At 43.2% G+C, this 17,439-nt stretch overlaps 1 protein-coding gene across 1 annotated transcript in view; it reads right to left on the reverse strand.

The window, feature by feature from the left end:
* Positions 1 to 2,944: 2,944 nt before the first annotated feature.
* The window catches only part of LOC143274740 (uncharacterized), an 84,518-nt gene continuing 70,023 nt past the window's right edge, over positions 2,945 to 17,439 (reverse strand). Inside the window, exons 3-4 of the mRNA XM_076578650.1 lie at positions 7,398 to 7,563; positions 2,945 to 5,065 (exon numbers count right to left, since the gene is read on the reverse strand). Of these exons, the coding sequence (XP_076434765.1) occupies positions 3,301 to 5,065; positions 7,398 to 7,563 (1,931 nt within the window). The 3' untranslated portion in view covers positions 2,945 to 3,300. The remainder of the gene's footprint in view (positions 5,066 to 7,397; positions 7,564 to 17,439) is intronic.

A 17,439-nucleotide genomic window follows, 5' to 3' on the forward strand; every position in this document is an offset into this window, starting at 1 on the left:
TCTTTCTTTTTTTCTTTTTCTTTTAAGAGGAAAACTTCCTGAAGGCGGCAAAGACGTTAGACGAAAGTACGAATATGTGTGTGTGCCAGTCCGGATTTTGGGTAGTTTATTTTTTCTTGAGTGAGTGTGAAAAAAACGCTCTTGGGAACATTTGGGAGAATCAAAGTAGTTTTGTAAGTGACTTCTGTTCGTTTTTTTGTAGTTATGGTATATGTCTTTTTTTTTTTTTTTTTTTTTTTCAAGTATAAGCTGTGTGTCTTTGGTTGCGTGAGCGGGATAGACATAGCGGAAGAGAATAATGTTTTTTGTGTGGGAGAGAAACAGGTCTTCTTTGTGTTGCCTGGTGAATAGGAAGGGGTGTTAGGTTTTAACTCTTTCCATACGAACGGCGAAAGAGACGACGTTAACAGCGTTTCACCCCAATTACCATCATCAAAATATTGCAAGCGGAAGGCTCTTATACTGAAGACGTGAATGTTGACAAAGAATACCACAATTCTGACGACGGAAGCTAAAGGTTGGGTCATTGAGACACCCACTGGACATCCGAGGGGTCTGTGTAGAGGAGAAGAGAGGACTGGCCGTACTGAGTGAGTTAAAACGGCTCTCGACCTCTTCCCTAGGGGGGTCGTGACAATGGTGGAGATGCAGGGTATCAAGTTCTAGGGAATGTAACGCGGGTTCGGGGGGTAGGGAGTGATCGTCTTGTTCGTCTACATTTTATGTTGCAGGCATTTCGTTTTGGGTTAGCCTTTGTGGAGGTTGTTAGATCGTTAGGTTGTTACTGTTGGACGGTTGTGAGTGAAGTGGGGACCTGGAGTTAGTGACTGAGAAACTTGATTCAGATTTGGTTTAGTTGTTGCACATTGTGAATTAAAGAAGAAAAAAAACAACTTCTAAGGCCTCTACTCCTAGTTCGGGGTCACGGGGGGAGCAGGGCAGGTTTTAAAACAGCTTTCGACCTCTTCCCTAGGGGGGCGGTGGTGGTGGTGGGGGGGGTGGGGGGGTCGTGACACACACAGGCGCACGCTCACTAACACAGACAGTCGTCAGTATGCACACACACAGACACACACAGACAGACACAAACACACAGACACACACACACGCACACACACGCACACACAAGCACACACAACTCGAACACTCACACACACACTCACACACACTCACACGCACACTCGCACACACGCACGCACACACGCACGCACACACGCACGCACACACGCACGCACACACGCACGCACATACACACACACTGAAACACTCACTCACACACACTCACATACACACACTCACTCACTCACACTCACTCACACTCACTCACACTCACTCACACTCACTCACTCACACTCACACTCTCACTCACACTCACACACACTCACTCACACTCTCACTCACTCACTCACTCTCACTCACTCATTCACTCTCTCACACACACGCGCGCTCGCGCACGCACGCGCACGCACGCACACGCACGCACAAGCGCACGCTCACACTTCATGCCCTTTGTCAGTGCCCAGCACATCCCTCCCACTCTATACCCCCACCCCACCCCCCCATCCCACACATTACGGCCATTTTCTATTTTTGGATGACAAAATATATATCCAACCCCCACTAATTACAGCTTCTGAAAACGCATGTCATTTTCTCTTTTTTTCAGTTTCCCCCCCATTCACATTCATGATTCAGTAGCTGTCCTGTTGGCCTTTGTCTTATTTTCATATCTTGATTTTCATTTTCTTTTTTTCTTTTTTTAAATTGATCACCTCATTTCAAAAACAAACAACAGAACGCAACGCAACGCAGCTAATTTCAAAAACACAACACAACACAGAACCATACCATACCATACCATACCATACCATAGCATACCATACCATACAATGCAACTCAACGCAAACACAACCACAATACAATACAATAATACAATACAAGTTACAATACAATACAGATGTTTCGTATGATGAACGTTGCCTCTGAAAGCGTCCACAATCTTTCAATATTTATTTCAGACGGACATTTCGATCATGTTATTTTGTGGTACCGGAAAATAAATCACTTGTTTTTTTTCATATGATATACTGTGGACACAGACATTGAAGAGGAAGAGATAATGCTCGTCAATCTAACAAAAATATGTCTGTGTGTCTGTGTCTGTCTGTCTGGCTGTTCGTGTGTGCTTACGTATATGATGGATTTTTCTATTACATACTACCTCTTGGAAACTAAACATAAACGACAACAAAGAGGAAAAGAAAAGAAAATGAAGCAGAAAATTACGTTTTAGATATCGAAGAATGTACATATCTGAAACAGCGAATCGCATTTTGTGAAAAGAGAAAATACAAAGAAAGACTGAAAGAAAGAAAGGAAAAAGTAAGCAGGTAGATAAATGAATGAATAAATAGATGATAAATAAACAGATGAAAATAAACAAATGAACAAACAAGCAAATAAATAAACGAATACATTTATAAATAAAGTACAGGCCACACGCACTTTTGAAGGACATGTCGATACACAATAAAGAGGACGACGCATCAGAACTCCTTGAAACAAAAGACAACGAGAGCACATCACCTCAGAACACTGTTTAAGAAAACAACAACAACAGCACTTCATTAAACACATTTAAAGATGAATAGATAAAAGAAGGAACGAACGAACGAACGAATGAATGAATGAATGATTCGCGAATCATATTTTGTTCGGATGTTGTGAGACATTTCCTTTTAAATCGCGTTCTTCGAAAAAACAACAACAAAACAAACAAAAAAAACAACAAAACACTCGCTTGACGTCTTGAATAAAGAACACAAGAAAGAACAGCGAGGTAGAATGTCCCCGGCAGTTTTAATACACACTTTTGATGTGGTATTTCCCTTCGTTTTGTGTCCAGCCATTCACCAGCTGGACGTCGTAGGATGATGTTTCCCTGTTTCAGAACAATGACTGCTTCTGATGATTATCTACTTCAGAGGCTACTTCCTCAAGTCATGAGTTTGATGTTGTGGGTGTCATAGGATGGTGTGTGTGTGTGTGTGTGTGTGTGTGCGCGTGTGTGTGTGTGCGCGCGCGCGCGTGTGTGTGTGTGTGTGTGTGTGTGTGCGTGTGTGCGTGTGTGTGTGTGTGCGTACATGCGGGCATGCTTGCATGTGTGTGGGGGGGAGGGTTGTTGTTGCTATTATCATTGTTGGTCGTTTTCTTATTTATGTCTTTTTTTTTCTGTCTTATTTGTTTGCTTGTTTTCCTTGTTTTGTTTTTTTCTCTCCCCCCACCGCCCTCCCCACCCACTCACTTGAGAAGCTTCTTCTCCTTCTTCAAGGTCTCCATCAAGGTCTCGGCCATCTCCTCCTGCACAATGACGTTCTGCACGGGAGACAGCAGACGGAGTCGGGCGGCCAGCACCCTGAACTTATCGCGCACCTTCTCCTGCATGAGGTGGAAGCACATAGCCTGCATGGCCATGCCCAGCAGCAGGTACACGCAGCATGCGATCCACTTCTCCTGGGCGGCCCACGAGTCCAGGCTGGTGCCCGGCACGAAGTCCCCGAAGCCGATGGTGGAGAGCGTGATGAAGCAGAAGTAGGATCCCTCCAGGAAGTTCCAGTTCTCCTCCCACATGGAGAACATGATGGCGCCGCCCAGGATGTACCCCGTCATGAGCAGCAGCGTCACCCACACCGGCACGTGCACGTTGGAGGTGTCGATGGGCTTGCTCAGCGGGTCTTCGTCTTGGGCACGCGGACTCCCCACTGTCAGCGTCTCGGCAGGCGGCGGCTTCCTCCTGGGGTTGGAGGCTTCGGCAGCACACGCCTTAGTGGTGGAGGAGTCGTTGTCGTCGGCGTCGAATGTCTCTTCTTCAGCCTCCTCCGTTGTTGCCGGCCCTGGACTGTCTTGGAAGATGACGACGGTCGGAGGCACCAGTCTGGAGGGCGTCTCTGGTGATGGTGGTGATGGTGGTGAGGGAGATCGGCCTCTGGCAGGCGTTCTGTTGAACTTGGGCACGGACATGGGCAGCCTGGCCAGGCCTGGCGGCACCAGAGCGGACAGACCCGTTCTCCTCGTCCTCCTGGACCCAAAAGCCGCTCCCACCATTGGCGCCGACAGGTAGAAGTCGTCGTCGTCGTCGTCGTCGTTGACGATGACTGTGGTGTTGGCCAGGTTGGGAGTGTTCCCCGCTGGCCCTTTCTTCTTCTTCTTCTTCTTCTTCCTGTCGCCCCGTCCCGCCGTGGGCCGGCTGTCGGACAGCAGCATCTTCCTGAGCCTGTCCTCCTCAGTCAGGTAGGCACTACGGCGGATGACGTCCTTGATGTCCTTTTTCTTCAGCGATTTCTTCTTGGCTCGCTGTTTTCTTCGAGGCGACGTGTACTCGTCCGCTTCGGAGTCGTCTTCTTCGTTCGGCTCGGAGCTGATGGTCCGTCTGGAGTTCTGCGAGTCGTGGCGCTTGCATTTATTTCGTTTCCTGCTCCCGATGCTGCACCTGTCGTCGTCTGATAAAGCCTGTTTGTCGTCGTCGTCGGCATCCGAGATTTCATCGAAGCGATCGATGTCTTTGAACCGACGCCTGCCCCTGTTCTGTTTGCGCGATTCCCGATCTTCGTTGAAGAGGTTGTCGGCCCTGGAGTCGCCCTTTCTACGAGGGCTGGGCGTTCTTTGCTTCTGGTCCAACCATCGGACTCGAGGCCGCGACGCTGTGTAGTCACTGGATTCGGAGCCACAGTCGCTACAGGATACACGCCTGCGGTTGTTCTCCTCCCCCTCCCCCTCCTCCTCCTCCACCTCATTGTCCTCGTCTTCCTCCTCCTCCTCCTCTCTTTCCTCCTCTAACTGACTTCCGGGGTCTCCGTCCATGCCCGGCTTGAGGCGGAGTTTTTTGCGGGCCTTCTGGATCCGCTTGAAGGACTTGCGGAGGTCCTTGTCTCTCAGCAGTCTGTGGTCCAGTGCCAGCCAGTGGCGCGACAGCTGTGAGCTCAGTCTGCGGGCGCCGTCATTCATGATGTCCCGGATTATGCTGATGCGTCGAGACCTGCGCATGCGCGCTTTGGCCAGTCTCCATCTGGGGGAGGAGACAGAAAGGTGAGGGCGGGTCCTTCAGTCGCCACATGCATCGCTGGCTTTCTGTCTGTCTGTCTGTCTGTCTATCTATCTATCTATCTATCTATCTATCTATCTATCTATCTATCTATCTATCTATCTATCTGTCTATCTATCTGTCTGTCGGTCGGTAGGTCTGTCTACTGTCTATCTTTATTCATAATGTGTAAACTGTTTATATCTGCCTACCTGTCTGTCCAACTGTGTGTCTGTCTGCCTATCTGTCTGTATGTCTGTGTCTCTCTGTCTCTCTGTCGCTGTGGAAAACTCTTCAATTGCATTAGGAGTATGTATAGTGTTGTCAAAACAAGAGTTAGATATGGTGATAAGCTTACAAATTACATATGTTGTACTAAAGGAGTTAAACAGGGAGATGTTTGTAGTCCTATTTTGTTTTCATTATTTATACATGAATTAGCGATAGAAATGATAGATAAGGGAAGGCACGGTGCTACATTCACAAGTGATATTATGGAATTATTTATTTTACTACTCGCTGATGATATAGTTTTGCTCTCTGAGACAGTTGTTGGTGTTCAGACGCAGTTGAATAATCTGAAAAATTCAGCCAGTCAGTTACAGTTACGGGTTAATTTGGATAAGAGTAACATAATTGTCTTTAGAAAAAGGGGGTTATCTGGCAGCGAGGGAAAGATGGGTTTATGATGGTGTTGTTATGCCTGTCGTTAATGTCTATAAATAATCTGGGAATATTCTTCTCTACACGTTTGAGTTTTGTAGCTGCATGTAAGGATTTATCTAGCAGAGGGAAAAATGTGTTGTTACATATTATGAAGATACTTCATTTGTTGAATAATAATTCTTTGAAGCTTTTTTTTTTTTTTTTTTATATTCAGATACAATATATTGTGATATGTGGTTCAGAATTGTGGGGGTTAGATAGAAAATCGGTTATGCATTGTGAGTCTGTTCATTTATTTGGGCTTAAACAATTTTTAGGGGTTGAAATGAGAACACCCAATGATTTAGTATATGGAGAAACTAATAGGCACCCGTTCTATATTAACTCTGCTATTAGATGCATTCGTTACTGGGTAAAGTTATTACAAATGAATAATACTCGACCGCCAAGTAAATCTTACAATATGCTGTATGATTTAGACTTAAGAGGCAAAACAAATTGGGTATCGAATGTACGAATGTGTTCACGTGAACTTGATTTTGGGTATGTATGGGAATATCAAGGAGCTGGGGATGAAATTAGATTTGTGCAAATTCTTCGTCAACGATTGATAAACTGTAGGTGGCAGGAGTGGGAGAAGCATATTCAAACGAGTGAAAGATTTGAAATGTATCGAAATTATACCTCTGATCATAAAGTAAAGCGATACCTTTTGTTTGATTTTAACAGACACCTCAGACTTACATTGACCAGATTTAGATTTGGAATCTCCGAAATAAACACACACAGATATCGTTACAAAGCAACATGTCATTCTGAACAATTGTGCCCATTGTGCAAGGAATCAAGAGAGGATGAAGTTCACTTTGTTTTAAAATGCCCCGTGCTGACTGACTTACGAATCCAACTTGTTGCCCCAAAATATTATATAAATCCATGCTTGTTTCGGTTATGTTTATTAATGGCATCTAACGATGTAAAAATATCATACGTAGTCTTGCTATGTATCTTTATAAAGCACAGCAATTAAGAGAGACAGTCATTTCTTAGATTCACTGATAGTTTGTTGTGTATGACGTTGTATTGTTTATATAACAATTGCAATGACACATGTAAAACTGTTATTACCCCCTATTCATATGGGGCTATGGCCTTAATTGAATAAACCATCTTGAATCTCTGTCGCTGTATCGTGTGTGTGTGTGTGTGTGTGTGTTCGTCTTCAGTTTAACGTCTTTCCACTTGAAGTGATATTAGACGGGGAAAAAAAAAAAAAAAAAAAAAAAAGAAGAAAAAAACAAACAAACAAAAAAAAAAACACCGTGGGGGTAGGGGTTGTGGGAGGGGGGTGGGGGTAAAAGTGTGTGTATGTGTGGAGGGTGAATAGGGAGAGACAACGCTAGGGAAAATGGAAACGTTATAAACGCCAACATCAAACAACTAAAACAAATGTCCTATTGGACTACGCAACAAACCTTCTGCAACAGCAAATAACATATTGGAATTGTTAATAACACATTCTAAAGAACGTGTGTGTGTGTGTGTGTGTGTGTGTGTGTGTGTGTGTGTGTGTGTGTGTGTGTGTGTGCGTGCGTGTGTGTGTGTGTGTGTGTGTGTGTGTGTGTGTGTGTGTGTGTGACACAGTACAGACCTCATGACCAGCCCCACAAAAGCGTGTCTGTAGATGGCGGTCACCAGGGTGCTGAAGAGACTGCCGATGTTGCGCACACACAGGAAAGTGAGAGGGATGCCCAGGATGGCGTACCCGATCGTCACCACCCGACCCACGGCCGTCTTGGGCGCCAGGTGCCCGTACCCTGAGGACAGCATCATCAACATCATCATCATCATCATCATCATCATGATCGTCATCATCGTCATCATCATCACCATCAGTCGTCACAGTTTTAGTTCTCGACATCGTTATTTGGCGTCGTCGTGATCATTACCATCGCATCGTTGTTGTTGTCGTCTTCATCATCATCGTCGTCGTCGTCGTCGTCATCATCACCATCATGCATAGATACATTGAAACGTGATGATAGAAATAACAGTATTAAATGTTATACACGGAGGGAAACTGATTGGAGTGCATAGATAAATAGATGAAGAAAGAAAGAAAGAAAGAGCACTTAACACTTATTATGCACAGCTGGTGTTTTCAGTGGGGCTCATGTACGTTTATGTGTATTTGACTGTGCTTTCATATCTGTGAAACTGCATGTTTGGTGCATATCTGTTATGCATGTGTGGGTGTATGTGGGAATGTGTGTCTTCATGTTTTACATTTATTTGCTTATTTATCATCATTGTTGTCTTATTTATTTATTTATTTATTATTATTATTATTATTATTATTATTATTATTATTATTATTATTATCATTATTATTATCATTATTATTATTACTATCTTTTTATATTTTAATTTTTATTTATTTATTTACTTATTTATGTACGCTTATAGTTGACTTCATCAGGTTTTTGCGCCTTATACATATTATTAGTAGTGGTAGCAGTAGATTTTTTTTATGTATTTATCTACTATTTATTCACCTTTAAAAAAAAAAAAGTATTTATCTATTATATATTCACCTTTTTTTTCCTTTTTTTTTCAAGGTCTGACTAAGCGCGTTGGGTTACGCTGCTGGTCAGGCATCTGCTTGGCAGATGTGGTGTAGCGTATATGGTTTTGTCCGAACGCAGTGACGCCTCCTTGAGCAACTGAAAACTGAAACTGATGTTTTCAGTAGTTTTTATAGATATCAGAATGGATCTGAGTCCCGAAAAAAAAACAACCCAAAACATCATACACAGTTTCCTCATTCTGTTTAACTGCATAGAAGGAAACCTTTTTTTTCATAAAAAAATAATAGTCTATATAAAAAAGTCTCCTTTTAAGTGTTGGGTCTACATGTGAGAGGTGGAAATGAGAATGAAACGTGGACTACTTGTGTTCCTGCGCCAAAGACATTCCGCCAGAGTGAGAAGGCTAAGGTGTTTAACACGCACACACGCACACACACACACACACACACACACACACACACACACACACACACACACACACACACGCACAGGGTTCTTGATCTTTATGGCAACAACTCATGCATTCAGCTGCACGAACATGTCAGATGTGAAAACGATGAAAAGATACTTGAAATAGATATATAAATAGGCAGATAAACAAATAAATAAATAGATAAAAAAAAAGTTAATAAATAAATAAATAAATAAGTCAACAAATAAACAAATAAAGACCAAGGAGGGTATTTGAACCCTTCAAATCAGCAACCGATAGTCAATGGAACCTTTTCTAAGGGGAGCGAACCATTGATCATGCCGGAACTGACACGGTGCTTTTGCCCTTGCGGATCCGTCAGCTATTTCATCAATATCAGACAGACACACAGACAGACAAGAAAGGAGACAGACTGAAAGACAGAGACACTGAGAAAGACAGACAGACAGACAGGCAGACAAGCACAGACGGAAAGACATGACAAACATCTTTCCGTGACTTTGAGCACCCTGCAAAACACACCGATTCACACCTACCCCCTTCCCACCTTGAAAACTCATCCTGCCAAGTTTCGGAATGTTTTTGAACCTCCTGCTTCAAAGTGGAGAGAGTTGCGCTGGGTGACTTCCTCACTTGGGGATATGTAACAAAGAGAATCGATTCTCCAGACCACGATGAGTTTAGCACGCAAAAAAGAGACAGGTAATGTGAAACGAGTGAAAAGAATGGCACCCACGTCAAAATTCGGCCCTGGGAAACTTTTTGGGCAATGAACCTCCTCTTATTCTATCTATCTATCTATCTATCTATCTGTCTGTCTGTCTATCTATCTATCTATTTTTCTTTTCTTTTCTTTTCATTTCTTTCTTTCTTTCTTTCTTTCTTTCTTTCTTTCTTTCTTTCTTTCTTTCTTTCTTTCTTTCTTTCTTTCTTTCCTTCCTTCCTTCCTTCCTTCCTTCGTCATGTATGTTCTGTTATTTACCAAGTTATACGAAACCACAGTTGCGAGCTTTCAGACAAACCATCAGGAGCAAACAAAACAAAATGCAAACAGAAGATAGGTTTTCAAGGACAGACTTGCTGTCCAACAGTGCACAGTGACAGACTCTGTGATTACCAGTCTGTTCCTGTCTAGCATTCCCAGACAATGCCTGCCAATCCCCATCCGTTCGCCCTGCGCTTCTCACTCCACATCAAATTCAAAGACAGGTGTGTGAATACCAGGTCAGTTCCTTGAGAGAGTCCATCGTTTCAGGGGTGAGGAAGATGCACTATGATGGTAATAATGATGATGATGGTGATGATGATGATGGTGATGGTGATGGTGATGGTGATGATAACGATAGTGATGATGGTGATGATGATGATGATGATGGTGGCGATGATAATGATGACGATAACAATGATAATCATGATGATGATGATGATGAAGAAAAGAAGATGATGATGATGATAATGATAACGATGAGGTACAGAGGGAGTTAGACAGGGAGTGGAGGCTACAGTGGGTTGGATGCTTCATCAAATACGTACGCACGCGCGCGCGCGCGCGCGCGCGCACACACACACACACACACACACACACACACACACACACACACACACACACACACACACACACACACACACACACACACATACATGCATACATGCATACACACACACACACACACACACACACACACACACACACACACACACACACACACACACACACACACACACACACACATGAGAGAGACAGGAAGGGGCAGGAAAGGAATGATGGAAGAAAGCCAGAAAGGAAGAACAAAAGATAGAAACAGAGCGAGAGAGAGAGAGGGGGGGGTAGGGAGGGGGGGGGTGCTAAAGAAGGGGAAAAAATGGAGAGAGACAAACAGACAGGCAGACAGGTAGACAGGCAGACAGGCACAAATAGACAGGCAGGCAGACACAGACAGACAGAAACAGACAGGCATACAAACAGACAGGCAGACAAACAGACAGGCAGGCAAACAGGCAGACACAGACAGGCAGACAGACACAAGCAGACAGACAGACAGGCAGACACAGACAGGCAGACATGCACAAACTGACAAACTGACAGGCAGACACGGACAGACAGACAGGCACAAACAGACAGGCAGACAGGCACAAACAGACAGGCAGACAGGCAGACAAACAGACAAGCAGACACAGACAGGCAGACAAACAAACAGACAGGCAGACACACAAAGACACAGAGACAACGGGAAACCCACGGACAGATCAAGGAAACAAAACTCAGTATGCCCTACATTCATTTTCTTTCTCGACAAACATCCCAGTTCTGTCCTGGGGGGGAGTCTTAAATTGGGGGGTCGGGGTGGGGTTGGGTTGTATTCTCGCCCTGAAGACAAATGAGGAAAGAGCTCCACAAGAGAGCACCGGGTTTGAATTACGCAGCTAAAAAAGACCAAACCCAAACCAAAAACAACTGGCTTTGCACACACACACACACACACAACTGGCTGATCTCTTTCACTGGGCTCACCTATCTTCAACGGCTGCTCTGGTATTTTGTTTGCTTGAAGAAGAAAGAAGAAAACAAGAGTGATACCTTTAACTAAAAAGAAATGCTGAAAGTGCGAAATATATACATGTGAACAACAACAACATTAAAAGAACATTGGAAGGAGAAGGAACGGTAAGGTAAAAAAAACACAACACACTTTGTCAATAATGCTTAATGGCGCGGAAAATTGTACATGACCGGAATTGTATTTTATTCTTTATTCTTTTTTTTTCTTCTTCTTCTGTGTAACGCACACACTTTAAATTGCCTTGGCAAAGCGGTTAGAGTAATAAGCGGGATGACTGACAGGGGGAATCGTAGGTTCAAGCCCCGTGTTGACAGACGTAGCGATGTAAGGACTGACCAGCCCAAGGCCGACTCTGACCCGACACGTGGAGTGTGCTCAGATGAGGACAGCACGAAATACAGCCTGTCGTGCCTCCACTTTATAAGGCTGTTTAACTCTCTCCATACGAACGGCGAAAGAGACGACGTTAACAGCGTTTCACCCCAATTACCATCATCAAAATATTGCAAGCGGAAGGCTCTTATACTGAAGAGGTGAATGTTGACAAAGAATACCACAATTCTGACGACGGAAGCTAAAGGTTGGATCATTGAGACACCCACTGGACATCCGAGGGGTCTGTGTAGAGAAGAGAGGACTGGCCGTACTGAGTGAGTTAAACACATCTTGGACACTGGTTCTCAGTGTCTCTTGGCCTGCACTGCAGGTGTCTGCGTTTTTCGGGACTGGTTGACACCGGGATATATATTAAAAATAATGATAGTGATAATAATAATAATACTAATAATAACAATATCAACAGTGTGTGTGTGTGTGTGTGTGTGTGTGTGTGTGTGTGTGTTCTAACATCCGTAACGAGTCTCCTTCCCCATCCCCCATCCCATACCCTCGATCTCTACCTTGTTAATATTCTTCTTCTTCTTATTGTTGTTGTTGTTGTTGTTGTTGTCACATAGTCACAAAAAAATAAACGATTCTCCGTATCATCACAATCTGTACCCCTCGTATATCATGATGCAAAAAACAACAACAAACAAACAAACAAAAATTCAATATCTGTGGCCTTTCATGCTCTGCTCTTGGTGTGTGTGTGTGTGGGGGGGGGGGGGGGGGGGGGGGGGAGGGGGACCCCACTTCGGATTACTGATCAAGTGTTGATCGGGGTTCGAAGCCCCGATTCGGCATTGTGCATCGTCCTTCAGAAAGACATTTATACTCCGATTTTCCTAACTACACTGACCCAGGTGTGACCGGAAGAAAGAGAGGATAGGGCGCCCCGGCCTTCCTTTGCCAAGCCTTTGACACAGTGGATGTGGATTATCTGCCCCTAGAGCTGTAAAAATCAGGCTGGATACACTGAACAATAAAATTAGTAAAAGAGTGGTAACTCTCTCCATTCACAAGGTTCACAACTTCAAGTCAATGCTGCTTATGCAACCGATTCGCTTCAGGTAGCACACAGGAAAATAAAAGGTACTCTGGAACAAACAAAGAAACTTCATAAAAAAAAAAACTAAAAAAACTTTAACCTTTTTAAAACTTTAATTAATTAAAACCATTGTGTGTTGTGACAAATATTCCGACACCGACACAGGCAGGTCTGTAAAAGCAGTCTGGTCGACGATTCAGGGGAGGCAATACACTCAAGTCTGGCTCCGAGACTGAGCGGTTATTGTCCTTGGGGACTTGGTGGTTGGTGCCCAAAGTATCGTATCGACGTATCGTATCGTATCGCATCGTATCGTGTCGTATTGTATTGCATTGTATTGTATTGTGTCGTAATGTATCGTAATGTATTATGCTGATTGTATTGTATTGTATTGTTTTTGTATCGTGTTGTATTGTATCGTAATGTATTATACTGATTGTATTGCTTTGTATTGTATTGTATTGAATTATGTTGAATTGTATTATGTTGTACTGTATTGTATTGTATCGTACCGTAACGCATCGTATCGTATCGTCACAACATATTTCTCATGTGTGAAATTCGGTCTGATCCCCGGAGAGAGTGCGTCGCTAAAGAGCAGCACCACCCATTAAAAAAAAAAAAAATGTCCGCAAATGTATTTGTTAACCATAAAAGCGGATATTTCCACAGAGTTCTGTCAGGGACGACTCTCTTGTTGGCGTGCCCCTCGGTTTATCTTATCATGCGAATGACCAGTGTCCAGACGGTCAAGGTTTAGGCTCAAAATTCTGCGAAAAAGAAATCCACTTTGAAAACTTACCAAGTGCACTTGAAAACAGATAACGGTGATGAAAAAAAGAAAAAAAAGAAGAAAAAAGAAAAAAAAGGGGGGTCATAGGAGGGGGGCGGGGGGGTGGAGGGGGGGTCTACATCTTGTGTGGAGTTGGTGTGGGTTTGTGGGTTGCAGTTGGAGCAGAGGATTTGTGCGTGCGGGTGTATTCAAATATCCTTTTTATTATTATTATTATTAAACCCAACGCACTGTTGAGGTTTTGAGAGCCAATGTAGGGTTTGCACAAGGCATAAAGAATAGAATAGAATAGAATATGTCTTTATTACCAAGTGTACCGGGGTCACAAGGAATATTGGGTGGTGGGGGGTAGTACATAACAAGTTACGAGCATAAATCGAAAATCATACACAAACACAGATACAGTAGAAATTAGGGTACATACATGTGCATATCAATATAAAAACGTGTGCATACTCACACATATGACATATGACATAAGACATAAATAAAGTCATTGAGGAAGAAGAAGATACAATACAACAAAATAAAATGAAAAACGTGCCCAGTGTAAAAGGCCAATGGCTGTGAATATTCCATGATTCAAAACTCGACAATTTACGTACATTTTGACCAAACAAATGAATGACACCTTTGTTAAATATTATTGCGCAAATTGTTGAAGAGTATATACTTTTTGATATAATATATATGATGTGTTTGTATATTTGGTAAAATTACGAGCGTTTTTCAACTGATTTGTAATGCACTTATTTCTCTTTTTTATGTTTTGTTTTTAATTTGTTCGTTTGTGTATAATGCTATTCTACTCCTTTTTGTTAATTTTCCTGTTTTTTGTTTTGTTTTGTTTTGTTGTTTACTTATAATTTTCTTTAATTTCGTAAGGTTTCGTTTCATTGATAACCTAGTTTAACCGGTGGAATTCCATTTCTTTTAATTTATCATGTTTTGTTTCGTTTCACACATTCCTTCTTTTTATAAGATTTGATTTTCGTTTCGTTTAGTTTTGCTATCACATTCAGACATGTCTGGTCTGCATTGCCAAAATAATCTTCACGAGTTTTTGATTGTTTGCTTGCTGGTTTTTTTCAAGTTTATTTTTTCTGTCTGTTGGTGTTTATGTACCTGTTTTGTTTGTTCGTTTGTGTATCTGTTTTGTTTGTTCGTTTATTTATCTGTTTTGTTTGTTCGTTTATTTATCTGTTTTGTTTCTTTGTTTATTTATCTGTTTTTTTTGTGTTTCTTTGTCTGTTTTGTTTGTTTCTTTGTTTTGTTTGTTTATGTTTTGTTTGTTTGTTTGCCTGTTTTGTTTGTTTATCTGATTTGTTTGTTCGTTTGTGCGTCTGTTTTGTTTGTTTATCTGTTTGTTCGTTTGTTTATTTGTTTGTTCGTTTGTTTATCTGTTTTGTTTGTTCGTTTGTTTGCTTTGTTTGTCCGTTTGTTTATCTGTTTTGTTCGTTTGTTTATCTGTTTTGTTCGTTTGTTTATCTGTTTGTATCTTTTTTTTTCTTCTACAGTCACTGTACGTGCAAAACGTGCACGACTTGAATGGTTTCCAGACTGTCACCTCCACCCTCACACCCCTACACATCCACCTCATTCACCCCCCCCCCCTCCAACCCAACCCCGACCTCCCGCCGTTCTCCCCCCCCCCCCCTCGTGTTGCCGTTCCTGTGTCCTGGCTCTCAACCTGCCGACTGATTCACTGCTGCCTCCGTTCCGCTGTCTCATCGTTCCCCTGACAACAAGACTCATCGGTTTTGTAAAGGAAATACCTCAGCAGCTGCTTGGAAAAAAACACACAAAAACCCCGAGAAAAATGAAAATTAAAGCAAAAAAAAAAAAAAAAAAAGGGAAAGAAAGACTAGTTGATAAATGTTCGTTCTGTTGACGTACGTCATTTTGTTTTTCGCTTAGTATTGTTTTACCTTTGCTTAATTTGATGTATGATTTATCTTATCCTATTTTGTTTGTTTTTAGTTTTATGTGTGTGTGTGTGTGTGTGTGTGTGTGTGTGTGTGTGTGTGTGTGTGTGTGTGTGTGTGTGTGTGTGTGTGTGTGTGTGTGTGTGTGTGTGTGTGTGTGTGTGTGTGTGTGTGTGTGTGTACCCTCTCTCCCCAGTCTCGCTAGCAACCCCTGTCACCCCTCTCCACCCCTACCCCCAGCCACCTCCTCCGGAACCACAGAACGATCTCGATATCTGCGTGAGAAGCAGAAGGAGCTGCCTTCCTGCAAACGGACTGCCAACTTCACCGCCTGTCAGAGACGGTTCATCACTTCACACTCCTGTGGTGGTGGTGCATGCAGTGATTGAGCTGGTTTTAATTCTCTCCATTCGAACGGCGAAAGAGACGACGTTAACAGCGTTTCACCCCAATTACCATCATCAAAATATTACAAGCGGAAGGCTCTTATACTGAAGAGGTGAATGTTGACAAAGAATACCACAATTCTGACGACGGAAGCTAAAAATTGGGTCATTCAGACACCCACTGGACATCCGAGGGGTCTGTGTAGAGGAGAAGAGAGGACTGGCCGTACTGAGTTAAGTAAGTCAGCCTGATCACGAGTATTTCTGAACGGCGTGCGCGTATAATCTCGTTAGCTTGAGAGCGCGAATTTCTCTCTGACATGACGTGCGCGTATTTCTAGCGTGAGTGTGTTCTCACTAGCGTGTACGTACTTTTCTTCGGCTAGCATGTGCGTATTTCTCGCTATCTTGCCCTTACTTCTGGCCAGCGTGCGCGTATTTCTAACATACCTGCACGTGTGTCATAGTCATCTTCTGGCCAAGGGGAGAGCAGAGCCCTGAAACAGAACCCAATGGATCCATTCATGACACAGAACCCGGTGGATCCAGTCATGACACAGAACCCGGTGGATCCAGTCATGACACAGAACCCAGTGGATCCAGTCATGACACAGAACCCGGTGGATCCAGTCATGACACAGAACCCATGCAGTGGATCCATTCATGACACAGAACCCAGAGCAGTGGATCCAGTCATGACACAGAACCCAATGGATCCAGTCATGACACAGAACCCAATGGATCCATTCATGACACAGAACCCAGTGCAGTGGATAGAGTCATGACACAGAACCCGGTGGATCCAGTCATGACACAGAACCCAATGGATCCAGTCATGACACAGAACCCAGTGGATCCAGTCACGACGCAGAACCTAGTGGACCCAGTCATGACACAGAACCCAGTGGATCCAGTCATGACACAGAACCCAATGGATCCATTCATGACACAGAACCCAGTGGATCCAGTCATGACACAGAACCCAATGGATCCAGTCATGACACAGAACCCGGTGGATCCAGTCATGACACAGAACCCAGTGGATCCAGTCATGACACAGAACCCAGTGGATCCAGTCATGACACAGAACCCGATGGATCCAGTCATGACACAGAACCCAATGGATCCAGTCATGACACAGAACCCAGTGGATCCAGTCACGACAAGAAACAGTCCCTCAAGGACTGTTGCGTGGGGTCTGGTTTGGAAATTATCGGCTGGAGTGAGGCTTGGTAAAAATAAATAAATAAATAAATAAAAAGAATAAACAATCAAATAAATAGATAGATTAAATAAATAAATATCACGAATAGTTAAACAAAAAAAGCAAACAAATCAATAAACAAACACATGAATTGATAGACAAATGAATGAATGAATGAATGAATGAATAAATAAATGAGTGAGTAAGTAAATGTGTGTGTGTGTATCTGTCTGTGGATGACTGTGTCTCTGTGTATCTGTGTTTGTGCACCACCTTACCATCTCCCTCCCCCCTTTCTTCTCTATGTGTGTTTAGATGGCAAACAAGCTCCCTGACAATGATATGTCTATCTTTGTCTGTCCCCAACTGTCAGC

Source organism: Babylonia areolata, chromosome 29 (genome assembly GCF_041734735.1).
Source record: "Babylonia areolata isolate BAREFJ2019XMU chromosome 29, ASM4173473v1, whole genome shotgun sequence".
Taxonomy (NCBI): domain Eukaryota; kingdom Metazoa; phylum Mollusca; class Gastropoda; order Neogastropoda; family Buccinidae; genus Babylonia; species Babylonia areolata.